Source organism: Nicotiana attenuata, chromosome 1 (genome assembly GCF_001879085.1).
Source record: "Nicotiana attenuata strain UT chromosome 1, NIATTr2, whole genome shotgun sequence".
NCBI lineage: Eukaryota > Viridiplantae > Streptophyta > Magnoliopsida > Solanales > Solanaceae > Nicotiana > Nicotiana attenuata.
Genome location: NC_031989.1, coordinates 82,305,732 through 82,324,980, shown reverse-complemented (window position 1 = coordinate 82,324,980; position 19,249 = coordinate 82,305,732). Strand labels below are relative to the sequence as shown.

General features: G+C 35.0%; 1 protein-coding gene across 1 annotated transcript; it reads right to left on the bottom strand.

The window, feature by feature from the left end:
• On the bottom strand, positions 1,120-11,520 carry LOC109229794 (zinc finger CCCH domain-containing protein 14-like). Its single transcript, XM_019395348.1, has 3 exons — positions 11,260-11,520; positions 9,851-9,911; positions 1,120-2,138 (listed from the first exon to the last, which is right to left on the bottom strand). The coding sequence occupies exons 1-3, from the start codon at positions 11,339-11,341 to the stop codon at positions 1,388-1,390; spliced, it is 894 nt and encodes a 297-aa protein (XP_019250893.1). The 5' UTR covers positions 11,342-11,520; the 3' UTR covers positions 1,120-1,387.

Below are 19,249 nucleotides of genomic sequence, written 5' to 3'. Positions count from 1 at the left end.
ATCAAACTTGAAATTATTTTATCTCACCTTCCATGTGAGATAAAATAATCCATTAATTATAATCATAAGATTATTATCCCGGAATAACTTAGTCCGCTTACCAAACGACCCTAAACGCTATCAATTCTCTTATCTTGGCATAATATTGGCATGTAAGTCTTCTTTGTCGCTTTTTTATAGAGTTAGAGACGATAAAAGAGATATTAAAAAAATCTTTATAAGCATACAACCTGAGAGATGTTTAAATCTATCTTATGATGTTTGAAAGAACACATTAGAAATGAAAAATTCAGTCACAAAAAAAAAAAAAAAAAAAGAGAGCGATGAAAAGACCCTTTTAAATAATTTTCTACACTTACCACAAATGACGGAAGGACCGCATATTCCCTATCGAATTTCCTTATTGCCCTGCAAATGGTGTTCTTTTTAATGGTTAGCAAAATAGTAAAGATCGACTCTTATTGCCTATTTGGTCAAACTTTTAAAATCGTTTTATTTTAAGAAAACGTTTTTGTAAAAAGACATTTTTAGAGAAGTATTTTAGATAGGTACGTAATAATTAGTGGTTGACTGAATCATTTGAGATGTGTTTCTTTATCAGTTTTAGAAACAGTTCTAGTTGACCAATTATCCAAAAAAGTACATTTTAGTGTCAATTACAGAAACATGATACATAAACTCAGTATCATATAAGCATTATTTAAATAAATAAATGCTTTTAAATACCTATTATGAAAGACTTTTATTATGTTTTCCAATTTTCTTTCAATAAAGAGTACTATTAAATGGAAGAGCGCACCATTAGCCACTTTTAAGCACGTTTACAATCTATTCACAATTTTCAATGTATTTAAAGATTAAGCAAGTCACCCAAACTTCAAGATTAGTATCCTGAATTTTTGAATTGCTCATTTGGAATTCACAACTTAGTATCCCAAATATTTGAGCTGCTAATTAGAAATTCAGGATTAGGTCTCCTGAATTTCTGAACTATTAATTTAGCAAACAGTTCAACTGTAAAACAAAGGATTAGAACTTGACCAAGAAAAAAATCTTAACCAAGTGGTTGACCCAATTTTCCAGCAGTCTGTCCCTCTGGGTTAATGTACGCAAAAGAAACATACACAAAGCGCACATTGTTCCACGTTCCAGCAAAACATACTACAATTCCATATCAATAACAGTAACTAGGTTATGATTAAAAGAACAGCAAACAAGATAAAGGCAACAAGTCATGAGAAAGCAGCACATTAAAGATCTAACTACAAGCCTCAAAATCCAAGAGACGCCGAATGGCAAAAACACCTATCTAGTATTTTCAGAAACCCAGATAAAAACAGATAACAGCCAAAAAGATAATACCCCCTAATAGTAAATACTGCAAAGCTCATGGACCTGATCTACGCAATTCTTCTTCTCCATGTGCAAAGTGGCACCTTTCTCCAAAAGTGCACGACCCTTTAGCAAAGTTCTCACAAATTTTTGTTTTAAAGTTGCTTGTTGCAGTGGAGCTGGGATTCTTCATCAGGGGTGCCCCAGATTTTGCTGTAACGCTCTGAATAAGCTCACGAACCATTTGACTGGCTTGTCCAATCTGATCAATTGTACCTTCAAGTTCTATATTCCTCAAGTTAGGATCCAACTCATGATCCCTAATGGAAAATTTGGCTCCAGTCACACGGCTTATTTGCTTTGAGTTGACACCACCTTTTCCAATAATAGGTCCGGCAAGAGAGGCATCTACACTGATCTTAGCAGTAGCAGAAGACCCAAAGCTGGCAGCTGCGCCAAAGCCTGCAGGAGTTGTCTCTGGTCGACTACCATACCTTCCATGAGTCTGGAACATACCACGGGACTCCTCATGCAATGGAGCCATTGGCTTGCCGAGCTCCCACTCACCATGGGCAAAATTACATTTGTCACCAAATTTGCAACCTTCGGCGGTGTTGAATTTGTTGCAGAGACGAGTCTTAACAGCTGGAGGAGATGATCCATCAGGGAAAGACAGTGGAGCTATTGAATTTCTAGAAGCTGCTGGAAGAGCTGGGTTGCTGCCAAGCATTTGAGTTACAGCTTTAAGGCCTCCAGGCACATAATGCAAGAAGTGGCATCCTTCCCCAAATGGGCATCCCGAAGTACTGCAGAAGAATCAAATTAATACATTAATTCATCTATTAAGTTGGAAAAACAAAGTTGCCATCATGAACCATTAGACTCAAGTTTATCAGCAAGAAGATCAATAACAGTGAAAGCCTAAGTCATACAGCAGCTCCCAGTTTCTTCACATATCTTGAATATGGCTCGATCTTTTAATTTCTTGATTAAGGCGTTTGACAAGCAAAAACACTCTACAAAACCTCTTTGTTATCATAAAAGAACATGATATCCAACTAAAATCTCCAAAATTCAAAATCTGATACATTAAGAAACACAAAGAACAACACATTGCAGGACTCGTCTACGATGTTAACTGCACATTACTACTCAAAATTACGAGTCCCTAGAGCTCTTTTGCATGTCATTTTTTAAAATTGCCCAACACTTGCTTATCAACAGGAAAGAAAGTTGATAGGAATCAAAAACAGGGTAATTTCACATGAACCAAAAAGTGATCAAGCATGTCTTTTTACTAGACAAGAACCAATTAATTGTAAAGTAACATGCTCACATATTTCTTGAAATCCACACATTGCATATTCACTTCTGCACAAGATTTTGACAAGAAATACAAAATACTAAAATAAACTGAGCACAAATCTTCTAGCAATTTGCCTAGCAGAAAGATGATATCTCAAAATATAGTTAGTCACTTTCTCATGACATCGTTTAAGGACCGGTCAAACTTTAGCCTATTAAAAATATTTTACAGCTTGGGGCATCAGGGAGGCAGTGGAAGGTTGGAACATTGGGAAGTTGATCCCAACAAGATTTTTTGGTGGCTTTGGCAAGAAAGGAATCGCAGATGGTTTGATGGCATTTCAACTCCTATCCATACTCTCAAAGCCAAATGCCTTGTGCACCTATTTAGTTGGAGCTCTCTAATCCTTGTAAATAATGTAGTTCCCCTCCTAGACTTCATTGGCTCGCTTACTCTAGCTTAGCCCAGTTATGTGTTTAGTTTTGTCTTTGTGGTTAGCTCCCTGAGCAGAATAAGGTTTTTTGTCGTAAGGGAGCTAACTCATCTTTTTTGTAGCTTTGCATCTTCATGATGCCTGCAATGAAGAATCTTATTTCATCAAAATTATTTTACAGCTTAAAGGATGAAGAAAGGACAATCCTCATATCTAAATGCTCGAAAAGCTTAGGCTAAACCTAATATAAATCACCACAACCAAAACAAAAATAATTGGGGACAAAGAGTTTTTGTTTCCTTTGGAAACTTCTCTCAAATGGATAAGGATTTTTTCTTTTCATAAAAGTTAAAACAGACTTTACATTTTTTTTTACAAGGTAAAGAATTTTATTAATGTTCAGTCCTCAGGTGAAACACCGTATACAAGTAGTATACCAAGAAGTAGAGAAACCTACACCAAAATATGGTTCCGTACAAATGTCACCTACTCGTCTATACGAACAAGGACCTCATGGGTGCACCAAAAAGAAACTAGAAACAAGAGGCTACCCCTCATCTGTGCAAACTCACTATCAACCCCTTCACACGTTGTCCTATTCCTCTTCTTCTACACAACAAACATCAGAGCTAATGGGGCTACATGCCCTGGGTCTTCTCTTTCTCCTTTTGAAACTCCAGCTATGCAATGCCCCCTTTACTGAACTCAGCATAACCACTGTATTCCAAACCAATTCAGAACCTCCCACCACAGACTTTACAGTTAAAAGACCATCAACATACAATGGCAGCTAAAATTAGAAACTAATCATCTTCGTATAGCGACCAACATCCACAGGCAGCCAAAAAATCATAACATAAATCATCTTGGTATAAATTAAATGGCTCAGGTGTCCCCTGCATAAGAAAAGAAAACACTTTGCGACAAGAGCATTGAAATTTTCTCACTGACATCTCATCTCCTTGAAGATCCTCTGTTCATATCACCTCAAAGGAAAACGAGACTTAAGAGCCAACATCCGAAATTTATTCCTTGAGACAAATCTCTACCCATGAACCAAAAGCAACAGTGATTCATTGACACCAGTACAGCAAAATGCCAATCATCACGTATATGGTCTTTTTCCACCACTATCACATAACTGTCGCATCTTCACATAGTACCTATGAAGTATGAATGCGTCCTCATTCCAAGTCTCCAGTAAATGTATTACTACGTGAAATAACCATACAGATTTTATAAACTATTATAATAGTCTGCGAGTGTAGCAAGAGAAATGTAATCTCCGGTGCGTTGAGCGATCATGACCACAATTTCAGAATGGAATAGAACAGCAAAGCAGATGTATACTACTTTTCTAACCATAAGCTGGTTTACAAATTTCCAGGAAAATGTTACCCTCAATGTTGCACTTTTCTCCACAAATCCACATCTAAGTATCAGAGATCAACACAGATCATACTGATTATTCGTCCAACTAAATAAAAACTTTCAACTTGGGAAAGACAATGTATAAACCTCGGATACAATGAAGTTAGTGTTTAAGATCTAAGAATTCCTCACCCATAATTCATAACAATCTAATTCTCTCATACATATCACCAAACACTTCCTTTTATGATCATCCAAACCACTTCTTGTTATAGTTCCAACATTCATAAAGTATTCAAAAATGACAGAAGAATGTCAATTTCGTGTTACAAGCACAGCCTGTCCAATTCCACTCGACTTTTGCTTTAAATAACTGAACTACAAGGAAATTGAGATCAATGGTACAAACTCCAGTTGGAGGGGAAATTCCTCAAATAAGAACAACATAGCAATTCTAAGACTACTCAATGGAGAAGGTTTCCCACTATGGTATCATGGTATGCCTTATGCACCACGGAGGGGGGAATTGAATATCTTTTTTTTAATAAGTAGAATGAGGAATTGAATATCGAAAACGTCATTTCATTCCCATTCTCAGAGTTACTACGCAACTGTAAATTAAATTTAAATACCAAACTTTTGAGTGCAATCATATCATATGTAACATATAGTCAGATGTTTGGTTTCAGATTGTCCAAAATTGACTCTTCGGACTTGTCAGATTCTTTTTATTCGTTTCGTAAGTCACTTGTCAGATTCTCAGTAGCAAGTTCCAGAATTGCACCACAAAAGATTACCTATTTTTCTTCTCTATGCACAACCTGTTCAACAAAGCAAGATACAGAGCTTATTGCTATGAAGCAACCAAACATTTTATACACAATCAGCCGACTAGAAGAAACTGGTGACGTTTCTATCTTTTGAATACACCCATCAATTCTAAGGCATCTGAAGGGAATCACTTAACAAGTGTCATGAGAAGATAACTTATATGAAAAAAATAACGAAGTAACGGAAAAGAAGGCAGGGATTCTTATTTCAATAAAATGATAATTGTATGCAAGCTTCTCTTCGGCGCACACTAGATATTTCTTCACTGCCTTTCAGTTGAAAGATCCTACTTCACCAACCCCCCAGGCCCGGAAAAAAGGATCTAAAGTCAACCGAAAATTTTATGTTAGCTGACAATACACCAGGCTGCTTCTTTCTATTCGACTTTTGGTCTAAATAACTGAATTGAAAGAAAATTAAGGTGGAAAAGTCTGCGTACAAACTTTTAGTTGCAAGGTAAATTCTTCAAACAACAAAAATACCTGATAAGACTCGAAAGAAAAGGTTTTCCCAGATATCAATCATGGCATTATAATGCACCAAAAAGGGGATAAAAGAGGACTTGAAGATCTAAAATGCCATTTCACTACTTCCCCAGCATTGCCACATAAGTGAATAAAGTTTAAAGACCAATTACGGTGTGATCATATCTAGCATCTACAGAGAGAAATGTCATAACCATCAAACATTCATTTTCAGAATACTACAATTGACTCTTCGCAATTGTCAGATGATCTCCAAGATCATGAAGTTACAGTTAAAACAGAATCAGAGAAAACATGCTCAATGGCAAGATTCAAAACTGCATCTACTGATTTTTCTATTCCTAACAGTTCAACAAATACAAAGATACAAAGTGTATAGCTATGAAGCAACCAAACATCTTATACACAATCAGCCAACTAGAAAAAAATGAGGTCCTTCCTATCGTTTGATGAAAGATATCAACCATGCACTTTACCTATACGGACAACTTCAAGTTTGAATTTCCTACCCCTTCACAATTTACTGAATGAGAATAACAATCATCTAACCAGAAGAATTTGGTAATATTCTCCTTCAAAAATAATATGCATCTGGAATCTTTCTTATCAAGATGACTGAAGGGAATTTCTCTGCACATAGCACAATTCACCAAAACAGCCACAGAAGAAATATATTGAAACGTGGTACCTGGTTCATGTCAAACATGTACTCTTCAATAGGCCCAAAACAAGGCACCAGTAAATTCTTCTCACAGTTTGGTGCCTGTAGCAGAGAAAAAGCCAGAGCTTATTACTTCTGTCTCAATTTAGTCACTGATAAAGTAGGGACACTTCTGAAGCTCTTTTAGACCACCCTCTAATCATACAAGTAAATCCAACTATTATATCCACTTTCATCTATGCTTTAACCAGCTCCATAGCAAAAGCAGAATCTCAAACTATCAATCAAAGTTCTGTTTCAAGTTACCAGCTAAACTAACCTGTGTCCTACTTAATCATCCACCCTAAACATCTTTTCAGATTTCTTGTGCCTTCAAACAAAGGCTTTAAGCTCATAAAATTGCTGCAAACTTGCAATCATAGCATATATGCAATATAACCAATTATGTATAACTTCATAAAACTCCACTAGTTATATGACTCTGTGTTATACTCTTCAATCTTCAGAGGCATCATATGTAACAACCAACCTTTCCTGATTTAAACATAAAATGGATCCCAGACCTCTGCATTATGACTTACTAGTACAATGACAACTGGAAGTTTAGGGCTCTTTTCTATCTCTAAAGTCTAAACGAAGGCAATCATAACCCTTTTTTCCAACAGAGAAACAGCCACATAGGTAGAAGACCCTAGAATCAAATCAGACTAATATTTTAGCTTTTGAAAGAATCTACGTAGGATGGTTGGTTGACTCTTACAGCAAAACAGGCTATGACAACTAAGCAAAATGAAAGTTGTTTCTCACCAGCGACAACTTCAACTAAAACTGCTGCTCTGACCAACGGTGTTACATCCAAACATGCAGATAGAGATTTCACAGGTACTATTTTTAAAGCAACAATTTTTCTTTTTTTTGATAAAGAAGAGAGAACAAAAAAATTATCAGCAAATTATAACCTTTTTGATATGTAAGGTGAATTATCAGCAAGATTATATCAATGACACTCTTCTAATGATGCAGTGCATGCTACCATTAGAAAAAGGGCATCTATAACCCAACATGAATATAGCCTCCAACCAAAAATAGACATTTGACCAACAAAATCTTTGATAACTATTTTAACCTCATGATCACATTACATGGCTTAACCATATAGATATGTCTGACGACTCTGACCTCACAATCTCTTGCACAATTAACTTTAGTACCTCTTAATATAAACAGAGCAGCATCCTATCCTAATCTTAAAACATTTCTTCAGTCCACATGATTTCTTCTAGTAACTTGACTCATCAAGGAGAACTGAACATATGCGCCAAACCGTGTAGTTCGCCATTGTATATGACGTAATTCTCGAATTAGGCATTACTATGTATACCAGCAAGATTATATCAATGGAGCTTTCCTAAAACATTACAAATTTAGGAAAACCACAGTTCATGCTATCATTTAAAAAAGGCCATCTGTGATCAAACATGACCATAGCCTCCAACCAAAAGTACACCTTTGACCAATAAAATCTATGATAACTATTTTAACCTCATAATCTCATTTAAGGCTTAACCATATAAATACATCTGAAATCACATTCATCCTGCACAATTAACTTAATGCCTCTTAACATAAACCATAGATCTCAAAAAACACAGAGCACCCCTTAATCCTTTCTTCAAACTTTTCTTCAGTCCACATGATTTTTTCTAGTAACTTGACTCATCAAGGAGCACTGAACATATGCTCTAATCTTTGTACTTAGGCTATTTTTTTCTTTTTCTTTTTTTTTATGACGGAGAAATATGTGATCCGTCTAAGGCAAACCCTTTGGGCCAACAGTAGCCTTCAAAACATGGGGATAATGGGCTCGCCCCTCTACCCTTCTCCACCTAAAAACCAGGCTTAGTTCGCATGGCGCAGGGCTCGAACATGTGACCTAAATCACAAATCCCTCAACCTTTGCTACTTGAACTAAACCCTTGGGGCTTCGGTATCTTATATGACGTCTCGAACTATGTGTTAATATGTATGTAGTGATCTCATCATTTTGAGTTCCTCTCCATCTCAAAAATAACTGATCAATAAAATAAAAAAAAAGGAATGTCCTTTTGTGAATTTACACAAAAGGCCAAAAACTGAATGGTGCATTATACTACCAATAGAGATATATCACGCCTCATCTTGTAGATAGAAATAGGTACATCAAAAGAACCAAGTTAACCAATGAATTTATTTATCTCCAACCAACAAGTAGGGATCACATTACTTTGGATGGTATATCTTGGTGTCAAACAAATCTTATACAAGTTACAGTGAAACCAAAGAAAATGTTTTTCCTTTGAGGTTACCCATCCATTCATAAAACTCTGAAGAAGAAATAGTTCTCTTAACTAGTTAGCCAGAAACATTCCAAGAACCGGGATCCATTAAGCAATTGAGACCTAGTAGGCCAAGAGGAGAAAGTTCAGAACGAACAAATTAGCATAATGGAGTGGGAAGGCCGCTAGCAGAGGACAAGTGTGTATAAATGGCACTGTGTTGTGCAAATTCAATAATTTTCCAGACATTGTGCTTTCTCCTTCTTTTTAATTTTTAGCCTTCACGCGTTGATCCTTAAAGTACAAATTGACTTTATAAAATCACCTCATGCAACAACATTTGCCTAATTCATCAATGAGACTAACCAATGCAAAATCTTCCCACATAACAGCTAGATCATCACAACCACCCAGAAGCCTATTTTATGCAGAAAGATTAGGTTCACGTCACACATTAGAGAATAGGAGAAGCAAAAAATACAACTTAGATTGCTTGAAAAGAGATTAGGCAAACTATAACTTAGATTGCTTGAAGAGACTTCTCAGATCCAGATGCTTAGCTATTCTAAAAATACCAATATAACACTCCCGGCCCACCCAAACCCTTGAAGTACCAACATATCAATTTGATTGCAAACTACAGAATTGTTCAATGTCAAGAAAAGTCACTTAGGAGGAGAGAACAGCCTAATAATCGGCATATGAAAGACCAATTCATCTATCTGCCGCATCATCGCAATATTACTACCAGATGTGACTCACCAAAGGTTCTCACAAAATTATATAGCTAAGTTTGCACTGCATATATTACATGCCAACATGATTGAGTGTAGCAGAGTCATTATACTGGCTTATAAAGGCAGTGGAAGTTTTCCTCCCGCTGATCAGCTTTTTTGATTATAAACTCTGAACAAGTTGTTAGTCCAACGTTATTCAACAACTGTTTTCAACTTATTATTATCCCTGTAACATAACCTTGGATGACCAATCCATTAGTCCGAAAAGGATTTGAATTATTGGAATAACTACATAAATACCCTTGATTAAAATTTAAGAAGTTAGAAATATAATAAACTACACTTAAAGTACTTATTTTAGATGAGTTAAGATTGTAACCTGAAAAACTTTGTGCACGGCTTCAATTTGCTTCCTATACCAGTTGGAATTGACTCCAGTTCTGTTGCATAACATTAATCAATTGTTTTCCAGTTAAATTTGTGATATTATCCATCTATTTGAAAGACATCTATTATCACTCTTTTACATTATCAGCAAAATACAACTTTTTCTGATCAATATAAAACCAAGGAGAATGATGAAAACCATTACAAATTAAACTAAATCCTTAAGTTTGTCTCGTAAACCTTTAAAGTATAACCAGGTTTTATCTTTCTCCGGAAAAAAGAACTTGCACTTTTTTGGTAAGTTCTTTTTTTTAGAAACAGAACAACTTACACTTGAACTCTTCAAACTCTAATTCTTTTAGAGGTGAATATAGAGTATATAGTTCACGGCAATTTACCAGGACAAACTTGGCCACAAGAAAATTCAAAGTCATATACAATGTACATATCATCTAACAGACCCTTTTTTTTATCGGAGAATGTCTACCAGACCCTGTTTTACAAATAACTTCCACAATTTAGAGGTACTCCAGCAAAAATTTCTGAAGACATAGAAGCAAATACTAAAACCTATCTTCTTGGAGGTATAAAAAACAAAAGAGAAACGCAAGAAGGAATTAGGTTCTCCTCCCTTTCTCACAAGAAAACAAAAAATTCAGCTTGATCATGATAAACTATTTTACTACCATTTATTTCAGATTTAACTTAGCAAGTTTTACATGACAATTGTTCCCTCTACTGTAAACAATTTTTCTTTTTCTTTTTTTAAAAATTGTGGTGTTCGGGCCAGTTTACACGAGTCTTGACTATTCCACCAGGTGTCTGCTACCTCCCACCAGAAATCACCTATTTTTTCTCCGTTGCAATTTGCATCCACCTCAGTGACCACTAAGCCACACCATGGGTGACTGTAAACGATTTTAACTATAATACTTTATAAGACACTCCCCACTTGTGGGAATATACTTTATAAGACACTCTTTCATGGCTAAGAAGTTAGACATTTAAAAAACTTTCAAAACTTAATTCATTTAACTATTCAAACTTTACACTTTGATGTAACTCTCTTTGCGACCACTACTTAGAAATTTTCAATCACCACAACCATAAAATACATGAGTCGAAAACAACCCTATTAATCCACACCATTACTTGTTTCAGAATTAAAAAACACAAAAACAGACGCAAATATAGACAACGAGAAAAGGATAAAATGTCAACAAAAATTGATATATATTAAATTCCAAAAAAAAGGGAGAAGTAAAATTAGCAAAACCCTAGATTGACAGCACGTATAGATAACAAGTAACGAAGCCAACAATATGCAAGTAAACAAAGATTAGAAAAAAAGAGGATGAAATGCAAAAGGTATTTAGCAAGAAAAAGAAAGATAATAAGTACCTTGCTTAGATTTCTTAAAAGTACCATTGCCATTCATAGGGCCATGTGGCCTTCCTCTTTTTCTATCACCTCCAAACTCCATTAATGAAGCAGCAGAAGTACTCGTAGTCGCAAAAGAAAAGGAGATCGAAACCCTAGATTTGCAGAGAAGAGAAGATTAAGGGTTGTGAGTGTGAGCGAGAGAGGGAGGATTGTTTGTGTTGGGAGCGGATGTGGTAAAAGAGTGAGATTGAAGCAAAAAAAGAATAAAATCACGTGCACCCTAAAAGGTCCTAATATAACCTGACATTTGTGATTTGTCGGATATGTACTATAATAATTATTCAAGTGTATATTTAGACTTTTTTCGATTATTTAGAGTATATTTGCCCAATTTTTTATAATTGATAGGTATACATTAAATTATTACCAAGAGTGTATAAACGAATGGCAGAATGGCCTAAATGGCACCTATACTTGTGTCACTTTGTCATGCCGGTTTTCCTATTTCATTTTTTTCATCCAGACACTTCAACTTGTTCAAAATCTATATTTTAAACCCCTCTGACCGTGTGTGTATCTCACTTGCTTGACGTGGGTGACACATCATATTCCACGTCATTTTTTATATTTTATCTACTAAAAACACTTATTATATACTATTTTTTTAAAGAAAAAAAAAGGAAATCAATGCCTCCATCTCATCTCTTTTCCCTAAAATTCACAAATTTCTTCTTGCTAGAAAATGCCAAAATTAATGAAAACATAATAAACAGTGTTACAAAGTTAACAGAAAATGAGGAAAACATAACTAAAATATAATGTAGCTTCCTGTATGGGGGGGGGGGGGGTGTGGAAGAAGAAGAAGAAGAAACGTACATGGGGAAGGGAACGAAAAAGGAGGAGGCGTTGTTTTGGGGGGTGGGGGGTGGGAGTGGGGAAGAAGAAGAAGAAACAGAAGGGGAGGAACGAGGGGGTTTGTTGGGGGGAGGGGGAGTGGGGAAGAAGAAGAAGAAACTGGAGGGTGGGGGGTGGGAAGAAGAAGAAGAAACAGGAGGAGGGGGGGGGGGGGACCGAAAATGAAGGAACAGAATATTTTTTTCTTTTTTTTTTACTTATTTATTTTTTGTTCTTATTTTAATGATTTTTTCTTTTTATTTTAATTATTTTTGGTTCAAAATATTCATAGTCACGCTCATTATTCGCGTGAATTACACCCACTTTGTCCAGCTTAACCATTATTTTGCCACATGTACTTGGTCAACGGTCAGAGGGGTTTAAAATATAGATTTTGAACAAGTTGAAGTGTCTGGATGAAAAAAAGTGAAGTAGGAGGACCGGCATAACAAAGTGACACAAGTATAGGTGCCATTTAGGCCATTCTGCCTAAACCAGTTTATAGTTTAAGAATATATTTGAATCACTCATTTGTTTATGTGGCTCCAAATAATAGTCAAAATTAATAATATTGGGCATTTCTTATTTATTTTTTGGCTTTCACGTATCAAAGGATAAATGAATAAAAAATTTAAGATAAATCGAAATTTAGGATAAATTTTAACAATTTTTCTTGTTATAGATAAATTTTAAGCCTACAACCAATGCTTAGAAATAAAATTGTTTATCGGCCGGCTGAAACTACTTCAATTTATTTTTTTCAATCTGTTAAGTTTATAAACTAATTCTTTTTTAAAAAATAATTATATTGGACTACACTTAGGGAAAACATTACTCGACGTAGTCCCTATTTGAATTTCTTGCCCACCTTAGCTGCCAGTCACTGTTGAAGAACGTTAATAACTTGAAGCTCGAGCTCTTGAACTTGAATTTGATTTTTGCTACCTGGAGTTATTTGAGCATTACTAAAACTTGCTATATATAGTTAAAGTTGTTAGAGCAAAATGTAGCGGAATAGACAGATCAATATACATCCGGCCATTGTTCAAAGTCATCATTGTCGGCGGCGGGTTTTCTACCGGTGAGTCTTCTAAGCACTCAAACTTCACTCTAAATGATATGGAGCTCAGAAGAAAGTATGTGCTTAAGGACCTTTATCGGATCTACACTATTGATAGTGTTCTTCCATCAACAATATCTCATAGCAGTTATAAAATAGACAGCAATTTCTGGGCAATTCAATATTCAACGATGGCAGGTTCATAATGGGGAGAAAAAGTTTTAACTTGTTCAAATTAAACAAATCATCTTAAGCATTCATTACAGAATGTTACTAACATTCTCCCACTTTGTCCATATAATTAATTCCCGAAGTATGCTTTAAGGAGAATAATAATACAACAATCAGGGTGATAATCCTCTAAGAGGGAGTAGTATCTTCCATGTATCACAATGTATTATGCCTCTACAATGCACCCTAAATTTCTTAAGGAATAAATTCAATATTTATTCTAAGTCCATACTTTAGTGATATTTCTCAAAATTACTGAATGAATAACAAATATGAGAAATGTCATACAGAATAAAGTATCAATAATATTCGTTCTGACAACAAAAAAATTATATCGTGGAACCAAGTCCCATAACAACATAATCTTTAAATTTCCGTTGTAGAATATCTCTAGTTAAAGATCAGCTAACATTAATTCAGTGTTAACGTATTCAATGACCACTTTCTTATCTTTAACACATTCTCTTATGGCCAGATACTTAATGCCGATATGCTTTGCTTCGACATCCACTTTTGATATTCTTAGCAAATAAAGACATCAAATAAATGTCACAATATATCCTCAAATGGCCTAGAGATAGAGTCGACAATTCTATACCAGAAATAAAACTCGTCAACCATACACCATGTGAGGTAGCCTCAAAATAAGAAACAAACTCAGCTTTCATAGTGGAAGTAGCAGTTAGAGTCTGTTTAGCACTCCTCCAAGATATAGCTCTACCAGTCAACATAAAATTGTATCATGATATTGATTTGCGTTAATCAATGCAGCCAGCAAAGTATGAATTAGAGTAGTCAATCACTTCTAAATTATCAGATGGTTTCTACATAATCATGTAGTCTTTTGTCCCTTGAATCTATCTTAAGACTTTCCTTTCAGTTCTCCAATAGTCAATACTTTGATTACTCTGATATCTTTGCAATATTCTAACAACAAATGCAATATCAGGTCTAGTACAAACTATGCATATCTCAAGCTCCCAACAACAGAAGTATATTGAATGTTCTTCATTTGTTCCCTCTCAAGGTCATTCTTCAGACACTGGTTCAAATTAAAATTGTCATCCTTCACTATGGGAGCTAAACTTGGCGAACAATCCTCCATCTGAAACATCTCTAAAACTTTGTTGATATAGGTTTCTTGAGATAAAAATAAAATACCTTGATCTTATCTGGATGCATCTTAATGTCAATGACATAATATGCATCACTCATATCGTTTATATCAAAATTTGGAGAGAAAAATTATTTCACCTCATATGGCATTCCCTTATCATTGACCGCAAAATGAATATTAGCCCACACATAGAATTAGAAAATAAATTTTACTCCCATTGATCTTATGATATATACATTGATCCATAATATTCTCAATAAAGAGATAACATCAAAAAAAAATTAAATACCACTAACGAGAGGCTTGCTTCGATCCATATATGAATTTCTTTAGCTTGCATACTAAGTGCTTGCCATTACTAGAGGAGAAGCCTTCATGTTATTTCATATAAAGTTTTTCCTCAAGATCGCTATTGAGAAATGCGATTTTCACACCCGTTGCAATTCTAAGTCAAAATGGGCTATTAATTGCTAACATGATGCGTACGGAATCCCTCTTAGGTATAGGGGAAAAGATCTTTGTATAATCGATTCCTTCTTTCTGAATGAATCCTTTAGCAACGAATCATGCCTAATATCTTTCTATGTTGCCTAATGAGTCTCTTTTAGTTTTGAAGACCCATTTACATCAAATGGCTTTTACACCATTAGAAAACTCAATAAGATCCCTTACCTTGTTGCTTTTTAATGTTTGCTATAATTATATATTTTTAGTGCATTACTTACCTTACGTTTTAGTATTTTAATGCTAAATTATACTATGTTTGTGCTTAATTGAGTTTATTTTATGTGTAGGTACTTTGGAGATGAAATTGGAAGCAAAATAGAGATTTAATGTGTATTTTATACACTACAAGAATATGTTCATGATTATTTAATTATTGAGCAAGGATTAAAGTTTAATGTTATAAAAGAAGACAATTGAAAAGAGAAGAAAAGAACGAGAAAGTAAATCAAAGTATGGCAGCTAAGCAACAAAGTGAATCTTTTTTTTTTTTTGGTTAAACTGGATGAGTGTGTGTATATATATAAAAGTCAACTATATCTAAACAAGTGCATTGTTTTCGGGTATGAATTAACCCCTGAGTTGTGGTTAAGAGTACTAATATTACAATCTAAAATTTTACCAGGAAAAAAATTCCTAAGATGTCTGCCCAAAAAGCTTCATTTGCAAACACCGGAGGAACTGTCATAGTTGTTGTTCTACCAACAAAGTGAATCAAAGCTGAGCAGAAGTTAGGCGACGTGAGATTATCTTCTCGCGTTTAAGCGTGCCACGCACAACCTGGTGCGAAGTGCTTCGCGCGTTCCGCATGGCGACACGTGGATCCGATTTCTAAGTTAGTTTGTCTCTTTTTTAATCTTGGCCTTGGTTATTTCATTTAGGCATTTTTCCTACACCTATAAATAGTCATTAAACAAAAAATTTACACAACTTTTGACAAAGGAAAAGCACACAGCCGCCGTGGAGGCCGATTCATCTTTTCTTCCACCAAACTTAGTAATTTTTATGTTTCTCTGTATGAATTATTATTTGGCTACCATGTCTATGTGGAGCTAAACTTCACGTCCTAGGGTTGTGGTTCTTTCATGACTATTGTTATTCTGAATTCTGATATTGATTTTGATTTTGTAGTTTATTGTATTGGTTTATTTTTTCAATCTTGTGCTTAATTATTTGATTACTTGATCACCAATTGAATACTATCTACGAATCTAGAATTGAACTCGAAAGTGAAAATTCTAGATTGCACATAGAATTGGGTATAGCAGGTTCTTGAACCTAGGCATCGGGGAATAACTTTGCGGTTAGGATACACACATGCTAATTGCGTTGCTTGGTTATTATACGGGAATTACGAATGCATTCTTGTTGATCCTATCTCTATTGACATATAGGTGTTAGGTTAGATTGAATAGCCGTGTAAGAACTCGATAGATTCTTATCAGTGTTTTAAAAGGCGCGGGCGTAAGGCGAGGCGTTTTACATATGCCTCAGCGGGGCGTAAGCCCCGAGGCACGGGGCGTAAGCCCCATGGGTATTTAATTTTGTAATATTTTATAAAATAATATAATTATAAAAAATATTATTAAATAGGTAAAATTGCATTAAAAATTTAATAAAAACTATAAATAAGTGATATATATATATATATATATATATATATATATAATCTAATGAAATTATATAGAAGTCTCAAATAAAGTGAAATTATATAAGTGAAATTACATATAAATCCCAAATAATTATATATAAGTGAAATCCCATATTATCTAATAAAATTATAAATCCCAAATAAATAAGTAAAATTATATATGAATCTAATCAATACATATAAAAGCACGCATACATATAATCCCATATTATATTTTGAAAGAGAGCAAGAGAAGCACTGAACTTAAAAAACTAATTACTTACATATTTACAAACTAACAGTGAAATATAAAGTAATGAGTTTAAAATAATAAAGTTTTTACATGGAGGAAGGAACAAACCTGTTGAATTTGACTTACGGAGAAGAATGAAGTTTTCTGTTGCAAAAAAAATAACAAATCATTGCTCTTGGTAGAGGCAGACTAGCGGAAAGAATTAGGAAAGACTTCTAATTTAAGGCTTTTAGCAATATTAAAAAGTTTGCTTTTAAATTTAATGTTTTTACTTCCTTTTTAAAAAGATGTCTCTTGGGCTTACGCCTCAACCGAAAACCTCGCCTCAACCAAAAAACTCGCCCGGTCGTACGCCTTGAACTTCTAGGCGTACGCCTTACAGGACTTTCGCCCCCCATCATCGTCTCGGGGCGTTTTTGGTACGCCTCACCCCAGGGCTCGCCCCAGGAACGCCTTTTAAAACACTGATTCTTATAAGCAATATTAACCTTGTCAACCAAAAAACAAATAAATTAATTAGTCAATTCAATTGAAGAATACAATAGGATTGTTAGATATCCCATGGCTCTAGATTGTTTTTAGGTGAAATACATAAATGACCCCTTTAAATTGTGTTCAACGATCAAACAGGTACCTCAACTGGCCCCTTTACCATTTAAACACTTCAAGTGACTATTAAGTGTATCAAGTAAACACCTCATATTGACATGGCAAGTTAAGTGTGTTTCCGTTGCATTTGGGTGCGTGAGGCTTTTATTAGACCTGTTCTCTTAGTTTTAGAATTAAATCAAAATTTTATACATGAGTCCCATACTACATTATCATTTTTCCTCACTCAAAAATCTTTGAGCGATAATACCATGCCCTTTTCACCCAGAATTGCATATGCACCTTCTTCATCCTAATATCATTAGCTCGACCGCCTTAAACTACCACCTTCTACCATAAATTCACCACCTCTATTTCAATCTTGACGCAAAAATGTATTAAAAACAAACAGAAGCTTGCATCGAGTTCAACCATGGATAACCTTTAAAGGTATACTCGTCGATTTCAGCCGCTGATTTCCACTTTTTACTTTTACACAATAGACTATCAAGGTTCATCCATGGATAATAACCTTCAAAACTACTAGATTTGGCTTTTTGAGCTCATGATTGTCCTTACAAATAGAGGATAAAAGAGAAAAAATAAAAGCAGAATAACGTATCCTAGTTTTTCTTGCCCATACTTTTTTGCCATGCGGTGTCCTAAATTTGGACTTTGATAATCTTTGACATGAATGGTTCAAGTGTCTAACTCGACACCAATGGTGGAATTAGATTGCTAGTTGAATTCTTTTTCGTAAAGTGAGAAAGCAAGTTCGATTTGCCAACCCATCTTTTCCTTGTGGTTGTTGCTCTTTTACATATATAATTGGATCATTGTCACGACCCAAAATTCACTAAGGGTCGTGATGGCGCCGGACACCACAGTCAGGCAAGCCAACCAAATTACTTAATTAAATTCTCGTTTTAAATATTTCTGAAATCTCTCTTTTTATACGTTTAAGCTATACATAGTAAATTTCACTAAATAAGAAAATGGAACCTTTAACAACTTTTAAAATTCTAAATAAACCCATAGACATCCCCAGAACCCGGTGTCACAAGTGCATGAGCTATTTCTAAGAAACAATACAATACAACATCCATCCGGAATACAAATGGACAGAAAGTAAATACAATACACTGAAAGAGACAATGCTAGCTGCGGGTCGCCTCGAGTAATGCAGCTCACCTAGTCCCAGTATCATCCATGCTGCTACGCCCAGTAGGCCACTAGAAGTACATGTGCCTGTGCAACAAAAATGCACAGAAGTGTAGTATGAGTACAAAAACAACGTGTACTCAGTAAGTATCCCGCCTAATCTCGAAGAAGTAGAGACGAGATGGCAACTTCGACACTCACTAAAGGTCCAGTAATAATATTATTAATGCGATGACTCACGAATTTATTAAGAACAACAGTAAAATTTAAATGAGTCACTAAACAGGTGAAAGTTCCTTTTTATTTAAAGTCTCCAGATTTATAATCCATTAATTAACAATTATCTCAAGTCGGGGAGAGCAGATATTAGTATCAACAAATATCAAGGCAAGCAATACAAGCATGCGCAACTCATGTCGAGGTCGTACGGCCCGATCCAACAATATTTAAACTGTGCACTGCTAGAGGGTCGAATGGCGCGAACCATAGATGCATCTATTTAATCTACCGAGGCGTTCGGCCCATTCCACAATAGATAAACACATTCAAATAGTCAAGTCAATAACTCAT

Excerpts from the sequence above, each read along its gene's own strand:
- LOC109229794 (XM_019395348.1), bottom strand. The coding sequence starts at position 11,341 with ATGGAGTTTGGAGGTGATAGAAAAAGAGGAAGGCCACATGGCCCTATG. Across the intron at positions 9,912-11,259 it reads TTTTAAGAAATCTAAGCAAG|AACTGGAGTCAATTCCAACT; the intron begins GTACTTATTATC and ends GTTATGCAACAG. Across the intron at positions 2,139-9,850 it reads CCGTGCACAAAGTTTTTCAG|TACTTCGGGATGCCCATTTG; the intron begins GTTACAATCTTA and ends ATTCTTCTGCAG.